At 39.4% G+C, this 24,468-nt stretch overlaps 1 protein-coding gene across 3 annotated transcripts in view; it reads left to right on the forward strand.

Annotated features, from left to right (window-relative positions):
- The window catches only part of GABBR2 (gamma-aminobutyric acid type B receptor subunit 2), an 832,666-nt gene that overhangs the window by 182,014 nt on the left and 626,184 nt on the right, over positions 1–24,468 (forward strand). For all 3 annotated transcript variants that reach the window (XM_037893395.2, XM_037893394.2, XM_043540307.1), the window contains exon 2: positions 4,327–4,464. In XM_037893395.2, coding sequence (XP_037749323.1) covers positions 4,327–4,464 — 138 coding nt within the window. The remainder of the gene's footprint in view (positions 1–4,326; positions 4,465–24,468) is intronic.

Raw genomic sequence — 24,468 nt, forward strand, 5'->3', positions numbered from 1 at the left:
ACTTGAGTGTTTAGGAGCTTAAATATCACTGAGAGTCAATGGGTTTAGCAATGCTAAGTCAAATAACTCTAAATACCTCTAAAAATCTGGACTTCAGACAAGACGTGACAAAAGTGATGAATCATGATAGCAATCTTCAGATCCAGGAGGAAGGATCCCAGTCAGATGCAGATGGGGGCGGGGTGGGGTCACTTTTACTCTTTGTTTAATCTAGTAGCAGTGGGAAATTAATCAGACTGAGGTGTGGTTATGGCTGAGCACCCCGTTAGGGAAACTGAAATAAGAAATGTTAAACAAAAAATTTTCCAGGACACAAGTTATTCTGTCCTTCTGTGAGAAGAAAGTGGAAACTTTATGTAACATGCTGAGTGGACTCTAGTTCTGGATGCTAATGTGTTATAACCAGAAAGTGAAACTGATTAGAAACAAACTGTAAACAAATGTGATATTGACTTCTGTTTTCATCACCTGTACAGCGTGAGAGGGAAAAAAAGATAACAAAAAGTAAAAATGGTGGAAAAACATTTAAGTTTTAGAACTTCTTTCCATTTGTATAATCCACAGTTATTAACAATGCAAGATTATTTTATTCTATTTATTTATTTTGTAAAATGTATGAGGCTTGATTTCAAAGGTGCCAAGCACTGTCATTTAAGACTGATTAGAAAGGGAGCTTCAGATGATCAGTACCTCTGAAATTCATCAGTGTGAATTTTAACCTGATAATGTTCCATAATTTATTATTAATAAGGGCATCTTAGATACTTTATAAGCAGTAAAAATTGGGCCTGTTGTTGCTTAGTATCACACCTTCCCTTCCGGAGTAAGACTGTGGTGAGACTACTGTCACAATATCTAAATGCCTCTGATTTCCTTAACTCTTGTCTTACTTGATGTAGACCTGGCTTTGGCATTGAAACTACATTGGTTGTGTTGGTTGATGATCAGGCAATAGATGAGAATTATGTGTTCTTGCAAGTATTATTAGTCTGTCCCCTGCCTTTGATCATAAAGTGATGTTGACTTGTCTACAGGACCTGGCAGGAGTGGACAGACCTGCTTTTTCTTGGCTTTGTTCTTTTCTCTTGAAGAGATCTCACTGGTAGCTGTTCTTCTTTCCATAGAGCTCTCAAGTGCCAGGGGCATCATTCTGTCACCTCTCCTGTGTGATGTGTATATGGGGCTGTTACGAGGGGGGGGACATGGAGTCTAGTGTTTTTAGTATGCTGATGACACCCAGCTTTGTGTCTGTCATATAACTCACATAGTCTCATTCAATGCCTCAGTCAATGTCTAGCTGCAGTATGGAGCTGGCTCAAGCTCAAACCAGCAATACTGATATGGTGATGAGTGGTTGGGTGAGGTAACTAGAGGAGATAGAAGAAATAACATCAGTTCCTTTAATTGAGGAAGTGCGTCTGTCACTGGGCTTTGTAATTTAGATGTGATTCTGTCCCTCCAGCTGTTGTTGGATGATCATAACACAGAAGTAAACTAGTCAGTTTTCTGCTGTCTGTATCTAGCCTGGAGTTTGCAGCCTCCTTTGTGATATGTGGATCTTGCTACTAGTATCCAAACTGTTGGCAGCTCATGAATAGATTATTGTAATGTGCTCTACATTGGACCACTTATTATAATCAGGGCAACTGAAATGGTGCAGAAAGCACCAATTCACTTATTGACTGGGCATCTCGCTGGGTGTATGTACCATTAGTACTCTGGGATCTGCACTGGGTGCATATCGGTCTCCAAATGGAGTTTAAGTTGTTGGTTATGACTTGGAAAGCATTAAATAACCTGGGAAGTGACTACTGGGAGAGTACACTTTTCTCCCTGTGACATATTGCCCCAGGTGTGGACACTGGAGATGCTCAGATTAAATCTCCTTTCAGAGATGGAGCTGCTGGGAGTTCACATGGGAGTTCCAGGACTCACCAGTGCCACCACCATCTTGATCCAAAATATCCCATATTTGGGGAACCTCTAGAAATTCTGAAAGAGCCATCCATTTGATAGGGTTCTGGGAGAGGACTGGGTGAGAAGGAGCCTTTTGTAGTTTTTTGGCTAAGTGCTCAAGTAAAGTTGGTCCTCTGTGAATGTTTGTTTTTTAATGCTGCTGGGAATATTATATTGATAATTGAATTGTCAGGATGCCTAGATCTTTTGGGTAGGTTTATTTTTGTTTTTTTAAATATAAAAGTATAAAATAAATAAAACACGGTTCCTGCCATGAAGAACTTACAATATAAACTCCTGAACCTTCTAAAGGATCTCCCCACTTGGACTCTCAAGTCTGAGTGGAGTCCCATCCATTTTACTGAGGCTCTATGCGGGCAGATTCATTAGCAGGATCAGGCTGTAGATAGTCAATATTTAAGGAAAGGATGAGAAATAAGATGCAAGAAAATGTGAGGTAACTGAGTGGTGAACGTCAGCATGAGTCATGGTACTTTGAAGATTTTATTTTTAAACATGCCTGTAGATCTTACATTTGTGGAGTAAGGTTTTTTTGTTCCTCTGTTCCTTTTATATTTACTATATTTTATTGGCCACACCTCCCAAGTATTTATTTAAAATTGACTTTTCTCCTTCTTCCACATTCTGGTTCGCACTTTCCATAAACACCGTTATTCTGTGAAATACCAAATACCACTAAATATCCACAAAAATCAGCAGTTGCATCAAATAACTTGAAGTTGGTATCATGGGAAATGGATAATTGGACCTACAACCTGGACTGGTGAGGTATAAATCTTTCATGCCAAGAGTAGAGTACCTTGAAATATTTTAGAACTTGACCTAGTTGTAGAGTGTCATTGAAGCTCTGCTCAGGATAAACTGCTACTTCAATTTGGAGACATTCCTCAATCCAGTAATCACATAGTTAACTCCTACATTGTTTGAGTTTATCAGCAGTCCATCAAATTGATAAGTCTGTGCCAAGCTGAACAAGTTTTATGGAAAACATCTGACATAATGGGGAGAGAGAAGAGTCCATTTGTACTGTATCATGCAATAAAATTGCATTAAGTGCAAAATTGTATCCTTTGATAAGTGTAAGAAGAATAATTCTGCCCCAAATGGAAATAGAACCATATTTTTCTTTTAAAATATGAAATCTGTAAGAAGATTAATATATGCTTGCAAACGTCTTAGTAGAAATCTGTTTTCTTTTAACAAAGAGCAACACAATACTCTATTTAAAATAGGATGATAGTAAATGTTATATCAACAATATATGAATACATGTGAACAAATGAATTGTTATAATTAAATATTGGAGGCTGTTGTACCATGGTTTTGTAAGGATTATATTTAAAGAGGACTTCCTAGGAAAAAAAGGGGAGAACTAGAAAAAAGAATCTGTTGGCCCCATTAGCCACCATATAGCCTGACAGAAATCTAATCTGTATCTGCTCCTATTAATGTCTGGAAGCAGAATTCTTGATTTCAGGCATACGTTCTACTAACATTCTTCTACAACATGAAATATCAAGCTGCTACTATATGAAATATTATAGAGAAGTTGAGGCTGTTCCAGCATAAGTCTGATAGTCACATCCCTTGCAACTTCGACTAGAATTGTTCTTCAGACTTCATTTTTTGAGCTTACTTTCAAACTACAGTAGAGCTCTTTATAATTTAAAAGAAGAAAGTAATCCAATTGTTTATAGTCATAGGATTTTAAAATTACACTTTCTTGATGTTTTGACCAATTTGTGTCCCTGTTACTTAAAAGTATTGTTTTATTATATATTATATGTATATATGCATAAAATATAGAGGTTTTATATTTTTTTTAATACAAAACAATGTTATTTGCATGCTTTGACATGGATGTAACTTTCACAACAGATGCCAGTGCATAAAATATATTCTTTGGCAAATCTGTCATGTCAAGTATTAACATACTAGAGAAAATCTAGCTATGAGTAGCAAAATGATTCTATTAACATTTTTAAACATCAGTACTTGTTCTTTGTCACTGCTGCTTCGTTCTCCATCACAGATGTTAATGGCTAATATTTTAGCTGTCGAAACTCTGGCAGAGTGGGCACAAGGGAGTTAAATGATGCATGAAGCTTCTTCCTATAAGCTTTTGCCTCCAGTACAGAGGCTGGGTACATTGAGAATCCTTATGTTCAGGAAGTCCAAAGCTCAGGGTGCACGGCACTTTGCAAGTTTGGGTACTAAGAAATCAAACCCAATCAATTCAATGTCTGAATATTTTGTCTGTTCAATAGTTTGTTGCTAAGTCAGTATTGTTATCTGTGATGGTCCATATTGTCAGCGATTTCTATTCAAGAAATAATTCTTTTTTTCCAGTGTGACAATGCAAAAGGACTCAAAGCCTTCTATGATGCAATAAAATATGGACCTAATCATCTGATGGTTTTTGGTGGAGTATGTGCAACAGTCACTTCTATCATTGCTGAATCCCTAAAAGGGTGGAATTTAGTTCAGGTAAGTCATGACATATAATATATTTGACTACTGACTATCTTCAAATTCTTTAAAGAAATTTTTGGAAAATTAATACCTGTTAAAAGTTTTGATTAATGCTTTGCAAAATGTTAAATGTGAATAACTATACAATAACTTTGAAGATCAATGAGGTTATATATAAAAAGGACAATCATTTAAATACTAATTTAAAACTTTAATTTAACACTTTCAGGGATTGGTATGTTGAGGCTTCAAAAATATATTAAAGCTGTTCAGAACATTTGTGATTAGAAATTAAAAGTATTTTGTTTACTTGGTTTGCCTTGGCAGATAGTTATTTACATTTTATGGGATATATGCCTGAAATTGTGAGATTAATGGAATACAGAGATCATTCAAGCAACCTGGTGTGCTAATCCAGTGCCTGATCTAGAAAGCCCAATAAAGTGAATAGAAAGACTCCCTTTGACTTCAGCAGGCTTTGAATCAACATATCCTGATGTCTTCACTCAGTTTTTTTCATAGTCATTATTCAAGCAAACTCACACTGACTTCAAAAGAAATTGAAATTAATACCTTTTTAGTAAAAACTAAATAAGGACCTCAGTATTTGGCCCATACATCACGTCTATGCCCAGCTGTTCCCTTCTCTGTCATTCTCAAAGGTCCCACTTTGTGGGAATTTTCCCTCCCCTGAGGAATCATAGGATTTATTAATACTGATCTTTAAAACAGTCATCCAGATAAGACCAGTAAAGAGCAGCATGAGATGCCTCATGGCCCCACGGCCTAATGAGGAAATCCTTGTCTTCTGGCTCAGAATCTCCATATTTACAGTGGACCATGCAAACTAGCCAACCAACCTGGGGATGTCATTTGGGATCCTCCCTGGCTTATCCCTCAAATGTGAATGATTTGGAACTGGTTGTAGGAAGGCTTCTGAGTTCTACATATCGCGTATATGACCAGTGTGTAACCAATAAGCTATCAGTGATGGGAGAAGCTCAAAGAGGTTATTTTTAAGTTTGGTTTGGAAGTGGATAAATGACTGAATAGTGATCGATAAAATATGCCTTTCATGCTATCCCAGGGCAAGTGTATAAAAATTGCATGTTATAAATGTATAACAATTACTTAAGTTCTGTAAGTAATTTTCTTTACACAGGAAACTTACCTAATTCAGTGCACAGGATGGAGACACAAGGGGCAGAATTAAGGTAGTGAAGGGGACATAGTGGGGGTGAAGGTGCAGAGAAGGGAGACTTAGCTTCATATTACTCAGCGTGAGGCAGCACTATGAAGATTCAAGGGCAAACTTTACACCAACTAAATGCACTCTGTTCCTTCCCTGTAACTCTTCAGAGTTGAAAGTTGTTTTTTCACTTGAGTTGTCCTACCAGTATTAGTCTAGAATTTTATCCCTCCCCACAAGTCGTTCAGTTTCTCTTTAAATGTCCCCTAACCAGTTTCATTTTCTCTGTATTTTAAGAGTGACTCTTTGCAAAGGATTTTCTGATACTTTTTACGAAGGATCTTTCACAGAACCCCCCAGAAGGTATGGTTGTCAAGGAAAGATTTTATTTTTATTCCTCCACTATACCTTGGCTGGAGTTGTGTTCTTCTAAGCTTAGGTAGCTTGTATGATGATGAAAATAGCAGGGTATCCTGGGGGAAGAGGGCATAGCAGTGGAAAATGTGACATTCCCAATGACTAAATGATGAAAGAACATAAATGAGAGCAGGGTTGGGTGGGGATTTCATGAAGTATAATGGGCGGTGCGGAAGTAATGAATACAAATTTAGATATGGCTTGCAAAAAAGTAATAATGTTTGCTAGACTGTACTGCCATACAGTGGGTATTATTGGTGAATAAGTCTGATGGGTAGATAAACGCAAATCCTTCTGTTCAAAAGGTTGCAATTTGTTTAACTAGTATCCTTGATTTAAAACTTAACTTTAGCAGCAACAATTATACAGATCTTGTGGGGGAGGGATAGCTCAGTGGTTTGAGCACTGGCCGCTAAACCCAGGGTTGTGAGCTCAATCCTTGAGGGGGCCATTTAGGGATCTGGGGCAAAAATTGGGGATTGGTCCTGCTTTGAGCAGGGGGTTGGACTAGATGACCTCCTGAGGTCCCTTCCAACCCTGATATTTTATTATATGAATAGCATACAGCATCACTGAAGACTCAAAACTACCATCCCAAAAAAATGTCAGCGGTTTCACTTAAAGGTGTGACAATGGACACTAATAGAGAATCATAGAAAGTAATGTGGATGATGTAGTAGTAGTAATTTAGATGAAGCCAAGAAGAGGAAGAGGAGGGAAAACAATTTCTATACATATAACTACTGGCAGTAGGCAGACCTGGCATTACACTGCAAGGAAAAGAATCTGAATTTGGCTCCCTAACCCCCATCAGTCTTTTCCTGTGAAAGCCACAGAGGCAGCATATTTAGGCCACAGTACGTACTGATTTGATTTACACTGACCCCCTCTGGCTGGCTGAAGTGATGGCTTTTCTCCATAAAAGAGATGCTTTAGTGCAGGACACTCCTGAAGCAGTGGGTGGAGTAAAGAAGAAGAAAATAGAGATCAGAGGAGTAGAGTAGTTGCTTAAACATCCTTCCATTTGTTATCAAAGATAGGGATAGCTTTCCTACTCTCAGCTTGATATTTTCCCCAAAGCTTTCTAGACCAAGTGAAAAATACTTCTGCCACCATGCTTCCAAAGCTGTCCCTCTCTTCCCCTCCCGCCAAAACATCCCCCAAATCACCCACACCCATGAAATATAAGGGAATAAAATAGTCACACAATGTTTATTATTTATTGAGTTGCAGCATTATTAATGAACTTTCTAAATAATGAATTTTAAGAAAATGGATTGTACCCTGCCTTCCGTGAATTTATTATTAATTCTTTCCACATCCTGACTTCTTCACTCCACTCTTGCTTTCTTATTTTAGGTCATATTTTTCACACCGTTTTGAAACTGTTATTGCATTTTTTCTTCTCAAGAAGGCAGATATTAGCAAAGTCAGAGAGATGGTAGGTAAGATCCCTTGGGAAGCAATTCTAAGGGGAAAAACAGTTCAAGAGAGTTGGCAGTTTTTCAAAGAAACGTTAAAGGCACAAGAGCAAACAATCCCACTGCTTAGGAAAGATAGGAAGTATGGCAAGAGACCACTCTGGCTTAACCAGGAGATCTCCAATGATCTGGAACTGAAATAAGAGTCCTACAAAAAGTGGAAACTAGGTCAAATTGCTCTCTTTCACCTTTGAGGATAGGACCAAAAGCAATGGGCTTCAATTGCAGCAAGGATGGTTTAGGCTGGACATTAGGAAAAACTTCCTAACTGTCAGGGTGGTTAAGCACTGGAATAAATTGCCTAGGGAGGTTGTGAAATCTCTGTCTCCAGAGATTTTTAAAAGCAAATGAGACAAATACCTATCAGGGACGGTCTAGATCAGAGGTGGGCAAACTACGGCTCGCGGGCCACATCCGGCCCACGGGACCGTCCTGCCTGGCCCTTGAGCTCCAGGCTGGGGAGGCTAGCCCCCGGCCACTCTCCTGCTGTCCCTCCTCCCTCACAGCGCTCTGGGCAGCGGGGCTGCGAGCTCCTGCCAGGCAGCATGGTGGCGTGTCTGGCTCCAGCCATGCGGCACGGCTGCTAGTCCTGCTGCTCTGAGCAGCATGGTAAGGGGGTCGGGAGTGGGGGATGTCAGGGGACAGGGAGCAGGGGGCAGTTGGATGGGAAAGAGGTTCTGAGGGGGACGGTCAGGGGACGGGGAATGGGGGGTTGGATAGGCGTGGGAGTCCCAGGGGGCCTGTCAGGGTGGTGGTATGAATAGGGGTCGGGGCAGTGAGGAGACAAGGAGCGGGGGGGAGAGGGAGGTTGGATAGGAGGTGGGGTCCAGGAGGGGCAGTTAGGGGCGAGGGTTCCGGGAGGGGGCGGTCAAGGGACAAGGAGCCGGGGGGGGGGGAGATTGGATGGGTCGGGAGTTGCGAGGGGGGCAGTCACGGGGCGGGAAGTGGGAGGGGGCGGATAGGGGGCAGGGGCCAGGCTGTTTGGGGAGGCACCGCCTTCCCTACCCAGCCCTCCATACAGTTTTGGAACCCCTAAGTGGCCCTCAGGCCAAAAAGTTTGCCCACCCCTGGTCCAGATAATGCATGGTCCTGCCTTGAGTTCAGGGGCCTGGACTAGAAGATGCTTGAGGTCCCTTCCAGTCCTACGATTCTATGATTCTCCCTCCCTCTGCCCCTTTATGTCCTTTTCTTTCTTACTGTTCTTCTTTTCCCCTTACTTGCTGGCTCTTCTCTTTCCCGTACCCATGATCTTTCTTTCTCTCTCTTACTATCTTTTTAAAAATTATCCCCAGAAGCATCCAGTGACATATCCATTTTAGATAGTACCTTTTACAAATCTCAAAATAGGCTGCAGAATTACAAACTATATAATAATAATTTCACCCACCACCAAAATGCAGCCAAATCTTGGTAGAACATACTGCAAAAGGCATATATTTCATAGATAAATTGAGAGGTAAACAACAATAAAAATACATTGGAAAATATTATGTTGCATTTTATCAGTTGCATTTTATCCATTATTTAAAAGGACTTGAATTTTTGCAAGACTGAAAATTCAAGTGTGCTCATTCCTGACCACTTAAAAAGATGACAACTTCCTGCGCTTCTGCCTCACAACTCATGTGGGTTTAAAGATGGCCTGCAACAACTGAAATGGGAGGGAAGACTGCTAGAGCCTTGGTAGATAAAGTGTCAGGATGATTGACTGAATATGTCTTAAAGCTATTTAATCACTCATATGCTGTAGCTGTGCAGACGAAAGAGGTTTTTTGCCTCTACCATAGCATCTGCCAAATCTTGATCAGTAGATTTATTTCTGGTCCTGTATTGGTTGGTGAATGGTCTGATTTGAATACCTCCTGTTACAAGCATATTGCTGGTTATCTTGTGGAGAAAATCACCCAGATTCAGACTAAGCTTTCTGCATCTGTGGAAACACTGTGTTGTCTAGAGGAGACAAATGCTACATTATCTCTATTTGAGTTTCAGCCAGTGATGCTCTCTAAGTGGTTGGGTGAACTTCATCATGCAATCTGTGCTCTGGACACATGTTCTTCCTGACTGGTAAAGGTCATGAGTCTTTATTTTCCTTTGGGCTCATGATGTTTGAAAAGGTTTGCAGTCATCCAACTTACAGCGTTTGGATGCCTGAGATTTTCTTAGTCTTTGTCAATCTAGGTAATGACTTGGATATGGCACAGAAACTGCTCTTGTGGCTCTGATCTTCTAATGATGAATGAAGAGAAAATATTCCTATTAGTAGTATGAGATCTATTAGTTGCCTTTGATACATTAGTCATGAAGTGTTAAAGATATACCTAAGTGCCTTCATTCTTATCTCTCTGAGAGGTTTAAGAGGGTAATGTTGGGCAATTCTTCTCTACACTGGACAGCTTTTTCATTTATATATGATTGCAACCTTTTCTTTCCACTGTAGACTTTGCCACCATGATTTATGTCTTCTCAATGACTTTAGGAACCACCTTGAAATGGACCATTTCACTCTTATTTTTTGGACCCTAAATTTAGGACTGTGATATGCAGAATCCCCATAATTCAAGCCACTGTAGTCAATATATATTGATCTATGTGAAAGCTTGCCTGCAAAATAGTAATTATTAGACACTGAACATAATACTGATTTTACTGTTATGTTTGAATTTAATTTTGCAAAGAACTCAGCTTTTTGGTAAAAATAAGTTTGTCAGAATAACTTTTGTTCAAAATTATTATTTTGCAAAACAATTTGTCAACCATGGTTTAAACAAATAAATGTGGCATCAGGTTATTTGGAAAGATAACTCTGGTTCCAGCTGCTTTGTACATCAGAGGCTGCACAAAACAACTGACAACTTTCCCAGTACAAACAGCTGAGGGTTCTCCTCTTATAGGGCCCTATGAAATCTGCCCCTGCTGTATAGGGGTGTAGGAGGAAGAGGAGTGGGTGTGATGAAGGAGAGTCAGAGTGCTGAATATTCTAGCCAATCCCTTGTCTTCTCCAAACTGTGTCAGAGCTGTTTTGGTCCCCAGTGTTCTGAGCATTGGAGGAGCTAAAACGTGACTTTGTTTCTCTCTGTTACCCCAATGTCTCAACTTGTTCCCTTCATGAGCTCTGTCCAACATTATTTACTTACATCATGAATAACTCGCTTGCAGTCACTGGAGTTATACCACTGTAAAGCCAGTGTAATTGAGAGGAAAATCAAGCTCAGTACATCAGGGTATGGTATAAGACCAACTGACCCTTACATGTGTAGGGCAATTTCTATTCCTGACTATACTCCAGTTGTTCTAATTACAATATCATTATTGTGTCTGGAACTTGAAAAAGACTAACGTATTTCTACAGTTACATAGGCAACTCCCATTAATTTAGGGTAGCAACTAGCATGATCAAACTCTTAGACCTGAAAAGTTATTAATTGGATACCCACCCTTAAAATTCTTAAGTTTAGAGAGATGATCATACACAATAAAATCAATACATACAATACAGTAAAGTGAAGAGCATTCCAAAGAACAGTAAAATTAGGGTATAAGACAACGTTATCTAGCAGACAAAGGTATAACACAATCCAATGGCTGGAAATTGAAGCTTAAAGTGAGAGTAATTAACCAATTTACCAAGGGTTGTGATGGATTCTCCATCACTAATAATTTTTAACTCAAGACTGGATTTTTTTCCAAAAGGAATTATTTTGGGGAAGTTCTACAGTCTGTGTTATAGAGGCCTTCAGTCTAGACGATTACGTTGTCTTTTCTGGCCTTGGAATATATGCATTGGTGAAAAAAGTTGAAAGGTCTTTTTTCAACAATAAAAGCACAGATCCTGATTCACCACTGCATTACTCCTGGTTTACCCCAGTATAAACTACAAATACACAAGCATTAATATCAGGGAGAATCAGACCATTATGTTTAAATTAGCTAGAATAATATTTATTCTCGGACCACTGTGCTTAAATTAGATAGAATAATGTTATCCCAAGACTCCAGGATGAAGTACAGTAAACATTATACATCCTACCCAGAGTATGAAGTGAAACATTTAGCCGAAGGGAGCTTTACTTTCCTTCCATCTTCTGCTCATATGTAGAAAACTAATTTAGTTTAACAAGATGAGCTGGCTTAATCTGACTTCCTATCAGTTGAAGACTGGCTTCTATCCAGTTTTCATTTTATTTACGTATGATTATCTATTCCATTTCATCTCAACCAACTTGTATCTATGTTCTTGAAACAAACAATAAGCTAGCATCACCAATACAGCTTTTGTCTTTGATCTAATGTCAGCAAGTCCAATTCATTATAAATGGAGTAAAGAGGCTTATTTCAATCACTTCTTAAAATAAAGCACGATACCGTCATAAATTGGGTCAAAACTATCAAACACTAATGCTGAATCTGTGATCTGTATAATCAAAAACAGAGAACATACCCTATAGAAGAATCCTTAATTAACTCATTTGTCCAAAACATTCATTCCTTTCTATTTAGTCTTTGATCAATATGGGGACTGAATGGAGGTCCAGATACCAGACAAATGATCTTCTGCAACTTAATGACAGAAGAATAAAAAAAGCTTCAGTTCAGTTCAAAGGCTACTTATAAGCGTATTACCAAATAAATCCTTTTGTTTCCATTCAGATCCTCTGAGAAGCTGAGAATGTAAGATTTAAACTTTGGGCTACAGTCACACATTACTGGGGTTATTTTTCACATTACTCAGTCTAGCAAATTACATGCCAACATATTAATGGACGCAGTTTTTCATTTATCCTGGTCCCGATTAAAACAGTATCAGGAACGTGACCAAAATAATTAACACATTTTTCGCTGACTTAAGTGGACTCTATCATGTGGTGTGCATCTTCAACTTGGTGTATGGCAAAGCATTAGTGAAATACCTCGGTACTTGTATATTTTCTAAAAATACACAATATGAAGATTTCCAGAATGCCGAACACAATATCACCTTTCCATTTTTATATGCTCTTTGAACCTAATTTCAAAACTTGATTATAAAGATTCCAACATCTTAGTTCAAATTTCTAAGAGTTTGGCTCAATAATTTGTTTAATTCCCAGTCAGGTCTCAGGACTTTATTTGCCTTTTGTGGGTTTTCCCCCTCAGTTCTGTTGTCTCCTCCAGAGGCATTTGCAGTGGCTGGTGTCCCTCAGAGAGAGAGAACGAGGCTAAGAAAGCCAAAGGCAAAGGGAAAGGTCTATGTTCCCTGCTCCATCCCCCTTGCTGAGTTTTTCACTGGGGTGCTTGTGGGCAGAGTGCAGTTTCCCCACACACACAGAGCAGTCTTGGCATGGTTGCCTTCACACTGCTACTGTGGGCTGCAAGGGAGGAGCCAGTTTTGCTGTACACAGACTACCTCTGACCAAGTCACATGTTAAACTTCCCTTGGATAAACTAAATAGATTAAACTTGACAAGATGGACGATGTGATATCTTTCATTGAAACAATTTCTGTTGGTAGAAGAGACAAACTTTGGAGCTCCCCAGAGCTCTTCTTCAAGTCTGGAAAAGGTAACCAGAGTGTCACAGCTAAATACAAGGTGGGACAAATGTCTTAATGAATTGATAACAAATGTGTTAATTAATCCATCCTGCCAAGCATCCTGTGCAAATATGAACATGGGACAGATTGTTAAGCATAAGAGGTTAAGATGTTGCAAGAAACCACTTAAAATTAAATGGAAAATTAATATCTCTGCAGTAATGGGATAAATGAAGGTTAATAAGTTACCAATTGTTTTAATGAGTTGTAAAACCAGTGTCTCTGTTTAGACCATGATTTTTGGTGTTTAGCAGACTTGTGAATTTAAATTCCCATGCATGTCTTTTGAAGGTGTTGTGCAAGTTTTCTTTGAGGACAAGGACAGATGAGTCAGATAGAGAGTGATTGCTTTGTGAAAAGTGATAGAATATACTCCGAATACCACAAAACATGCTCTGAAGAGAAAGTCCTGGACACATGTTAACATACTTAAAACTGCCTTCACCAAACAAGGACACTCCATCACAGAAATAGATTGTATTATGAAACAGATCACCCTGAGGGAACCTTCAATACAGAAAAAAAAACCTCCACTGACCGCACACCCCAGGTTATTATCTACTACCCCACACCAGAACCCATATGGGATATCATCAAACAATTAGAACCCATACTTGATGGGTACCAAATCCTTAAAGAAATTTTTCCCAACCCCTCTTTTCTGGCCTTCAAACAACCCCTCCAACTTTACAATGTCATTATCAGAAACAACCTCCCCACAAACTCGGACGCACCAATTCAAAATGGCACCAGACCCTGCCAGAACAACAGATACAAAACCTGCAGAAATACCTCCACTAAAAATCATGGACTGAACAGAGACATGGCTTATTACTACAATCTGTAATTTACTAACTCTCCTTTGTACTATGACTCCAGAGGTGATAACTGCCCACTTCATTTTAAGTGGTTTCTTGCAACATCTGCAGAGGATCAATACTCCCATAATACACCTTTCAAGATCCATGGGTTTTACACATGCCTATCACAACATGTCATACCTCATCCAGTGCATCAAATGCTCCAGCAATAATTATCTGGGTGAAACCAATCACTGCACTCTTGAATGAATGCACACAGAAAAGTGATAAAAGACAAAAACACCACATCACCTGTTGGTGAACACTTTCCACAAAACAATCACTTCAAATCTGTCCTCTCAGTCCTAATCCTCAAAGGAAACCTGCACAACAACTTCAAAAGAAGAACTGGAACTTAAATTCATAACTCTGCTGGACACTAAAAATCATGGACTGAACAGAGACATGGCTTATTACTACAATCTGTAATTTACTAACTCTCCTTTGTACTATGACTCCAGAGGTGATAACTGCCCACTTCATTTTAAGTGGTTTCTTGCAACATCTTAACCTCTTATGCTTAAAAATCTGTCCCACCTTCTGTTTAGCAGTGACACTCTGGTTACCTTTTCCAGACCTGAAGAAGAGCTCTGTGAAGCTTGAAAGCTTGTTTCTTCCTCCAACAGAAATTGGTCCAATAAAAGATATCACCTCATCCACCTTGTTTCTCTCACATCCTGGGATCAATACGGCTACAAAAACTCTGCAACAAACATTAGATTAAGCTTGTTTAGACTCTCTATAAGACAGATTTCCAGACCTTACATCATTCTTCTTGCACTTTTCTCAGCTATTTCCATTTTTTCAATTTCCTTTTTTAAGTGTGTGTAGCAGCATGGTCTGCCCCTTTAACGGCCAGAGGCCATTAGTCAGATGTAGATGAGGAGGGGACAAGTATGCCCTATAAAGACCCAGCCTTTCATTAAGGAGGGGGAAGCAGGAGCAGCAGAGAGGTCCTGGGTATGGAGACTGTGGGAACCTGCTGGGGAAAAAGGGCCTCCAGGAAGAAAGCCCTGGGAGGTGGTGTTCAGGTAAACAAGCAAGAAAGAGCTCTGCAGAGCAGAGGAGCAGACGCAAATTATATGCAGAAGGGGTGCCCAGGGAGGGTGCCAAATGTATGTTTTCTTATGTTTTGTAAGGACATGATTTAGTTGGGGATTGGTGCTGCTTTGAGCAGGGTGTTGGACTAGATGAAGTCCTGAGGTCCCTTCCGACCCTGATATTCTATGACATGGTGAGACCATTGCTGAAGGTCAGCAGGGAAGAGGAGCTTTGGTGGTAGCCAAAGATTCTGTTTATGATTTCTAGTCTATTGGGCATTATCAGGTGTGGACTATGAAGATTTGTTTGTTTTTAAGATGTGAGCACAAACAATGGTGTTGTAAAAGGGAGTTTGTGAAGCCATTATTTAAGAGCCTGAGGAGGAGAAAACAGAGGTTGAGCACCACAACATTGAGTTTTGCCACCAGGGGGCACTATGAGACACTGTTCATGACTGTGTGGAAACCAGACTTGACATGGTATTGACATAATGGTCTCACTAATGTATAGAGAGGCAATAGCCTTTCCTTTCTTCTACTCTATATTCTCCCGATTAAGCATCCAAGGATTGTGTTTGCCCTGTAAGACTCAACATCACACTGGGAGCTCATGTTCAGCTGGCTATCTACCATCACCCCTAAATCCCTTCCAGAGTCTCTGCTTTCCAAAATATAGTTCCCCATTCTGTAAGTGTGACCTACATTCTTGTCAGCCAAACTTGTGCTTTCATCAAAAACCAATACCAAGTTTGTTTGACAAGATCTTCTATAAAACCACAATGATTGCTATTAATTATACTGTCATCATTTACGTGATTACATCCCATATTGGCCTTCCTGTGATTTTGCCCAGGATTGATATCAGGCTGACAGGTTATCCTGGTCATCTCATTTACTCTTTTTAAATACTGGTACAACATTAGCCTTTTCCCAGTCCTCCGGAACTTCTAAGATTTGTAAGACATCAACTTAAACGGCCTAGAGAACTCCGCAGGCAGTGCATCTACTGTTGAAAGAACAGCTGTTTTACCTTCTGCTGTGCACTGACGATATTTGGCTGATAACAAATGTGTTAATTAATCCATCCTGCCAAGCATCCTGTGCAAATTTGAACACCCATCATATTCAGCTTGATACATTATCTCCACAAATTCCAGATCTACTCTTCCCACTATTCACAGAGAGACGTTATCTAGAAAAGAAGATATTATTACTAGGGTGTTGAATAGGTCTGAATTTAGTTTAGAAACCAAAATCCAGCATAAATTTCTATTTAGCTAAGGAGAAAGATGCTGGGAAGTTGTGTAAAGTCCCAAAGCTAAAGAGAAAAGGCTATTGTACCTGCCCTTTCACAGTGTGGTTTGTGAAGAAGGTACAAAATGACTTTTCTCCCATGCCTGCTCAGGTGAAGAAAGCTGAGACTCTGGAGAACAATTGAGTCCTCTGTGCCTCCCCTTATGGGCATACCTTACACTTTGGGAAACATTGCCCTCCACAATATGGTGGAAGTAGCTTCTGTGAGAGACTGACAATATCTTGCAATAAACTGGACAAACCTGATGGAAGTAATATAAAGTTACTGAATTAAGTTAAACTTTATTGAACTAGGTTTAATATCTTTGGGATCTATCGTATTACAAATGCAATTGGGTATGTGTTATTGTGGCACTGTATGTACTTTCTCTAATGGGGAGATACTAATGTAACTCCTCTGTGATCAGCCTTTTCAAAGGAGAGGTTCGCGTATACTAGTTCAAACTGAATTCTCTGGGAACCAACAGGGTATTTTAGGTAAATAGCCTGGTTTTAAGCTGCCTCAGGGCCCTCTTCCTTATCCAGCAAACACACAGGACCCCAGTCCATGGAGGGCCCCAATCCTTAGAGATGGGTTGGAAGTACTGAGCCTACTGAGGCCCCATAAGACTTGTGTTAGTTCTGATCTGAGGTTGTTACGAACTTATAACCACAGAAGAGACCCCTTTGTGTGGTTTTGAAGGATTCACCTGCCAGAGTACATGTTAGAGTTGGGGTGTCTCTGGTAAGCTTATTAGCACGTGTGTAGGTTCTTCTGTTGCTTTTAATGTTTTCCCTGCAGTGCTTTTGCCTTAAGAATAAAATAGGCTTGCATAGAAAGATCTATGATCTCTATAACTGTGGGAAGTCACACTGTTAATTGTCTCTGAAGAGAAAGCAGTCAGGGGTGCTTGGGCATCTTGTCTCTGCTAGGAATAACACAGTGAAGGCAGTGCAGCCTGGAGCTACTCTGGTCAGGAGGGAACCTGAGTAGCTGGAAGCCTGAGAGTGGGTGCCCTTGTTGGATCACTGTGGGGAAATACAGGTGCATTTGCCCTGAGCTGTGACAGACCCTTGGCCGCAAACATCTCCACAGGTCTGGCCAGTTACTTGGACTACATTTGAGATTATGGGCCAATTTAAAGGTATGATTAAATTACTGAGGACCAAATACTGCCCTGACTTAAACACTGTGCAATCATATTGATTTGTCTGAGGTTCTGAATCCTTCTCCTGCTGTCAAACATCACTTGGGGCACGATAAAGGGTTCACCATCCCTGTCTATTTTGGGATGCTCTTACCAAGTCTTTTGTGTTGTTAAATCACATATGTTTCCCCTCTGTTTTGTTTGGGATTATTTTGGGTGGCCCCTTTTCACGTTCCTCCTGCTGCCCAAGGCGTGTCTACTATCGCAGATGCTCTGGCTTCATTCTTAGCACATCTACCAGATATTTCCATCTTCTTTTCTCGATAACTTTGGAGATAAGGAGTTGTTGAACTCTGTGATGAATCTCAGTATTAATTACAAATTAATTCTGTTACAAATTACAAATTAATTTCTAGTATTTTCCTGAGGCATTTTCTTTTGAAGGCATTTAGAGGATTGCCATCATCAGCACCCCTTATATTAAGGTGGAAATAACATTTGAGTTGAAAATTCATAATTTGGTCTTAAATGTAGATTGGTTTTGATCACCAAATCTTGTTTAAGATGTTAAATGCCAGTTTGTTACATAATTTCCTTCTGGATATTCCTAAGATCTTACCCATTACTGCCAAGATATGTATATTGACTCACCTCTTGTATTCCTTTACCTATATTAATGTAATGCTTGAGTTGGGAGCTGCTGGTATTCTCATTAGACTCGCTTTTTAATTAACAAATTATTAAACCCATCTTTTGCAATGCTGGACAGTCTCTGCTTGCATGTTGGTTGAGCCGTCACACAGGAGAGCTATGTTCTCAGCAAAACCTAGCTATTCGAGTGTACTGTGGCTAAGCTGTGAGATTCCTGTGTTGTATCAGTCTACACTTTTTCTCGTGATTAAGTCAATGGCCATGCCAAAAAGGAGAAGTGAGAGATTGCACCTTGATTTAAAGCTTGGCTGATGTTAATTATTGTTATTGGCATCTATAATATTTCAAGATGTTCCAGATGAACCACAATGAAGGCTGACAAATACTTAAATGAAATATGTGAAGTTTATGATAAGTGCTCTTTGCCATTTGATGCTCTTCAATGATTATTCTTAGGGTGAAAAATCTTGTTGACATATGATCTTCCAAGTTGAAATGCAGCCTGCTCTTCCCTTATCTTGGCCTTATCTGCTTCCTTTATTTTGTTTAAAATACTGTGGAAGACTTTGCCTATCACTAAAAGGAGTATAATATCTTGCCAGTTATTGCAGCTGCTTAGGTCACTGTTATTTGGTATTTTGAGTATGTCATTTTCCCATTGTTATGGAAGTATTTTCTTGTCCCATACTTTATTGAAAGTTCAGTGACTTTATCGGTGGTCCCATCATCACAAGCTTTTAACATTTCCCCTGTGACTTGGTCTTCAACTGTAGCTATCCCAGATTTTAACTCTGTTATCATGCCTTTCATATCTTAGTTTGTGATGTCAGATGTTACAATATCTAGTTTAGAACGGTGAGAATCACTAATTTTTTGGTTTCCTAGCCAAACTAAATAAGAAATATATCATTTTGGATTGACCACATTAGAAAAACATTCTAATTTTTCAGAAAAGTGAAAAAGTTGGAAAAATTGTTTTGGGTTGAACAAAATGTTGTATTTCATTTGGGGAGGTTTTAAACCCTTTTAAAAATAAAATTAAAGTAAAATTTAAAACAAAAAATCATCTTGATTTTTTTTCAACTAGAACAATTCAGCAAATTCTACACAAATTCACAAAGTGTTTTTGGTTGACCCAAATCTGCATTTTTCATCCCCCCCCCCCAAAAAAAAAGTTTAATCCAAAAACACTTGCTCAGCTCTAGTCATTTAATTTCTTCATCAAAGTCAGTTTCTTCTGGTGTTGGTCTGTGTACCACCTCTTGAGAGTTCTCTGCCCATTGCGCTCTTTATTCTTGTTTTGTTGTCAAAGACTTTCCTTGACAGGCCCTCTGGCTGGTGTAAATTTCTCAGTTAGGAACTTACTGAGATGATAAAGTATTTTACTATCATCTCTTTCAGGAGATGCTTCAACTTCTTTGGCAATCTTATCCATGCCCTAGCCTCTGTTTGCCGGAAGTTGGGAATGGGTGACAGGGGATGGATCACTTGATGATTACCTGTTCTGTTCATTCCCTCTTGGGGCACGTGGCATTGGCCACTGTCGGAAGACAGGATACTGGGCTAGATGGACCTTTCGTCTGACCCATTTTGGCCATTCTTATGTCCTTATGCATTTCCCTTCTCTGTTCTCAAACTGCTTTTTACTGCTTTATCCTTGTTTCATACAGATTTTTTCTGTTTCTTTTTTCCGGAGGTGTAATGTTGCTTTGGGTTGTTTCCTTTCTTTGACACAGATCCACTTATCCTCATTTATCCAGACTATAGATTTGCTTGTCAGGAAACCAACTACAATTATTGTGACATCTATGATACTGTCATGCAGAAAGGAGCATGGCATGTCAATATTGACTTTTTTGGTGGATCTAAGTCTTATTGTGCCTGAAATCTGTTCTTCAGTTCAATTTGATATTGCTGCTGTAAGATCTTGCTTATTAGCCGTTTGTTGTCAGTTTTCTTGGTGGTTTTTGCAATTTTGTTTTTCTTCAGTTTGATTTTCGCCACACATAAGTTATGGTCATGCCTAATGTCAGTTCCTCTCTATGCTCTCATACCCTAAAGAGTTGATTTAAATTTCCTTCCAATACATACATGGTCAGTCTAGTTCCTGGTGACTCCACGTGGGGAATTCCAATATACTTTATGGATATTTTTGTATGAGAATAGTGTTCCAACAATTATGACCACTGATTCAGTCACAGTTCTACCCGTCCTTCACTAATCTGATTTTGGGAACTGAGGCCATACTGCTAAGTGCTTTCTCCACTCCATTGCTGTCATCCCAAACCTTGTCTTTAGTTCCCCATTACAAAGCAAACGTCACGCTTTGGAATATGTTCAGTCTGAATTTGTAGGCAATGATAGAACTGATCTTACACATCATTGTGCACAGAAATAATCCACAGTGCCATACGGAGGGGTAAGAAAGGGCTGGGATGCTCCTTGGGTTACTTTGGGGGCAAGCACTTATTTTACATTAATTCCATGTGGCTCAAGCTACTCTGTCTTGAGCACAGACCCAGCACAGGAGTCTTCTTTCCCAGCCCAAAGCAGCATATGGCCTTCCTCAAGACAGGATAGCCTCATGTTTGTGCAGCCCTTAACTTGAATCATAATTTGACTATTTTTCTACCACATTATTTCCAAGCTTGTATTCTTAACCAAATTTAGTTATCTGTGTGCTATCTTAATTTCCAGCCATGACTCAAATCAGAGAGAATTGATTTTCTAAGTTTTGGTATCATTCCTTTTTTATGAGTCTACAGTAGCTTGAAGTTTCAATACTATACTAAGCCATCACACATTCCAATGTTTCATTTTCAAGTCTCAACGTCATAGGAAGTGAAAGTATTCATTGTCATGAATTGAGTCGATGTCCTCCCTAAGCTATTCTGTAAAGCCAATTAAACTGTATGTTATCCAATATGCAGCATATCATGTGCACTATTTAATAGGCTTAATGGAATAAATAGTATAACTATTATAGACTTCATATATATTACTGCACAGCACTGATGTTAGGAAGTATTGTACAAGTGTGGTGCTAACTGTTTATATTCACATTAATGTAAGAGTACACTATATATCAAGGAGATGAATTAAATTATGTGGATTTGCTTCCTAAAATTGAAAGTGGAACTGACAAATCGTTCTTGAAAGACTCACTAGCTGTGATATAACTATTTATTTTAGAGAACAAGAAATATTTACCCAAATACCACAATATCCAAACCTGGATCTGATGTGTGTGTGTGTGTGTGTGTGTGTAAGTGGAAGAAGTCTCCAAACACACACTTTGAAGAGGGAAGTGCATTAAAAAGTATCCAACAAACCTTGTACTTTAGAAATAGAACATGAAGAATATCTTTGCTGTAACCATTTAGAAATCAAGAGTGCATATGAAAAGCAGAGATTGAGCCAGTCTGCAAAGTCCAAATAGAAATCTAGATACAGATTTTGACCCACGTACCTCATCTCTACCATTTGGATCCAGTGTTCTGGTTTGAGCCAATCTCTAGATATTTCAATGGCTCTGTCAAGAGTTTATTTTATTTTTTAAACAAAAGAAACCATTGAGCAGTTTGTTCTCCTCTTTTAACAGAATCATAGAAGATCAGGGTTGGAAGGGACCTTAGGAGGTCATCTAGTCCAACCCCCACTCAAAGCAGGACCAACCGCAACTAGTCTCTTGTTTAATTTTATTTAAACCACCAACCTGTAGACTTGTTTAGATGGACAGATTCTGATCTGAAGACCCTGACTCTATTGAGAAAAGGAGAATGATTGACCCAGTAATAAAGAAGGGGGAGTATTAATGTCTAGTTATTACATTATTATGTTATATTAATTGGATTAGAAGAAAGTGAAAGGTGGGAGATCCAAGGGTAGTGCTTGTTTCCAGTGTTCAAGACTTGTAAACCATTTGGGTCATTCACTAGGTATGATATTTCAACATTTCAAATAATTTCAATATAAGTATTATTTTGTGGCATTAGTTGCTACTCAGTTAAATCAGAATTCTAGCTGACACTCCTGTACACCGTACTGCATAATGCATTTGGCTCTGGTTGAAAGCTTTCTCCTGCAGTTTGTTGCCCTCCAGGTTTTCTCCTTTGCCTTAACTGTATCATTGTACTCTGTTCATGCCACAAAGTAAAATATACCTGCTTATTGATATTTTTCACTTTGTAATCCTTTGCTGTGAAACATAAAGAAAGGTGTGGATCAGAGACACAGATAGCTTAGCTGCAAAGTGACAGAAACATCCTTTGCATTCTTCGTGGAAATGAGCCTGGAAATTAACTTACAGCAATACCTCTGCAGAGGAAGTTCATCTATGAACGTGCATTAAAAAAGATGCCATTTTAATTGGCAAGTTCCCTGTCCCTTTTCTCAACTATCCTGTTTCTCAATCATTAAAATTCAGTAGTTTTGGAGGTGCCAATCCTAATAGTGCTCAGTGACTTCATCATTCATGTGGATGACAAATCCTTAAAGTTGGCTGTGTTGCAAACTCCCATGAATTTGTCATAAGCAATGCAATTTTGGTTTGTGCTGTAGGAGCTCATGTGAAAGTAAGATAATCTCCTGACTTCATATTATTTTGGATTGAGGATAGGGGACAAGAAGAGAGAAATCCCTATACTCTTGGAGAAAATGTATTAAAGTGCAACCAGGAGACCATGAATTCTAGCTTCAGTTCTTCCAGGGACTGCAGTTACCATTTTTGTGGTCTTCACACACCTTATTATGAACCAAGACATTTAACTGCTACTTTTGGGGAAGTAGCCATTATTCAATCATTTTACAGAAAGGACAACGGAGATCTTGTGGAAGGTCACATCAAGCAGAGCTCATAATAGAGCTCAACTCTTCTCCACTGAGCCACAGTGCATTTCAGAAGGAACATGACAGATGTTTGTGTGACCACACAAATTTGATGTGGCTCTGTCACTTTCTAGTGGTGAGAGCATATAAAGAGTTTTATGACTTTACTACTATCACCATGATAACAGACCTGATTCTCTAGTTAAGGAGTCATGCTCTTACATCCAGAGGTTCTGTGTTCAGCCACTTCAGATAATCCCTGCAGGGGTGATATTACACTTGGCTAGGTTATCTGTAATCCCTAGCCAACACTCTGCTCCCTGTGCCAGGAATAGATATGAGGAACTCTGATATCTATTATTACACTGCTGTCTCACAAATAGTTGTGTAATCTCCTAGCAATGTGCGTGATGTGTCTTCATCCATGAGCTGGCCCATGTAGAAGACAACATGCTTGCCACTCATCATTCTGATCCCCCTCCCCCACAATAACTCCTGTCTGTGCTATGGCTCTCAAGATTGTGGGTTCCAGCTCTGCAGCTGAACTAGGGGAAAGAAATATAATATTTGTAAAATAAAAAGACCCTGGAGTAGTTGCTGGAATTATTTTATGGAACCAAAAATAATATTTAGACGTGAATTTGGATGTTGTGTTATGTTTTTTTGTTGCACTTCTAGTGTTTGTGTTAACAAACCCCTTTAAGAACTGGATGGGTCACTTTATTGTAGAATGTGTTTTAACTGAAAGTAGTGTGTTGGAGTTCTTGCCTGCATATTCAGAGAGTGGAAAAGCCTTAACTTTGTAAGCTTCAAAAAAGTCAGAATTTGATTTAATAAATTTACCTTTCCAGAGAACAAGCCTCATTCTCAAACATGTATTGTAGAGCTTTTAGAGGACTCGATACCTCAGCTCATTGCTAATGAGCTGTAGAGCCTTCTCGCCACAGGCCACAAGTTAGCTCAGTAGAGATTCCAATATAATGGATGTTTGGTAGCCCTTATACATGAGGAGTTTAGTGAGTTCATAAGAACGTAAGAATGGCCACACTGGGACAGATCAAAGGTCCATCCAGCCCAGTATCCTGTCTACCGACAGTGGCCAATGCCAGGTGCCCCAGAGGGAGTGAACCTAACAGGTAAAGATCAAGTGATCTCTCTCCTGCCATCCATCTCCACCCTGGAACAAACAGAGGCTAGGGACACCATTCCTTACCCATCCTGGTTAATAGCCATTAATGGACTTAACCTCCATGAATTTATCCAGATCTCTTTTAAACCCTGTTATAGTCCTAGCCTTCACAACCTCCTCAGGCAAGGAATTCCACAGGTTGACTGTGTACTGAGTGAAGAAGAACTTCCTTTTATTTGTTTTAAACCTGCTGCCCATTAATTTCATTTGGTGGCCCCTAGTTCTTATATTATGGGAACAAGTAAAGAACTTTTCCTTATTCACTTTCTCTACACCACTCATGATTTTATATACCTCTATCATATCCCCCCTTAGTGTCCTCTTTTCCAAGCTGAAAAGTCCTAGCCTCTTT

The sequence above is a fragment of the Chelonia mydas genome, chromosome 2, assembly GCF_015237465.2.
Source record: "Chelonia mydas isolate rCheMyd1 chromosome 2, rCheMyd1.pri.v2, whole genome shotgun sequence".
Classification (NCBI taxonomy): domain Eukaryota; kingdom Metazoa; phylum Chordata; order Testudines; family Cheloniidae; genus Chelonia; species Chelonia mydas.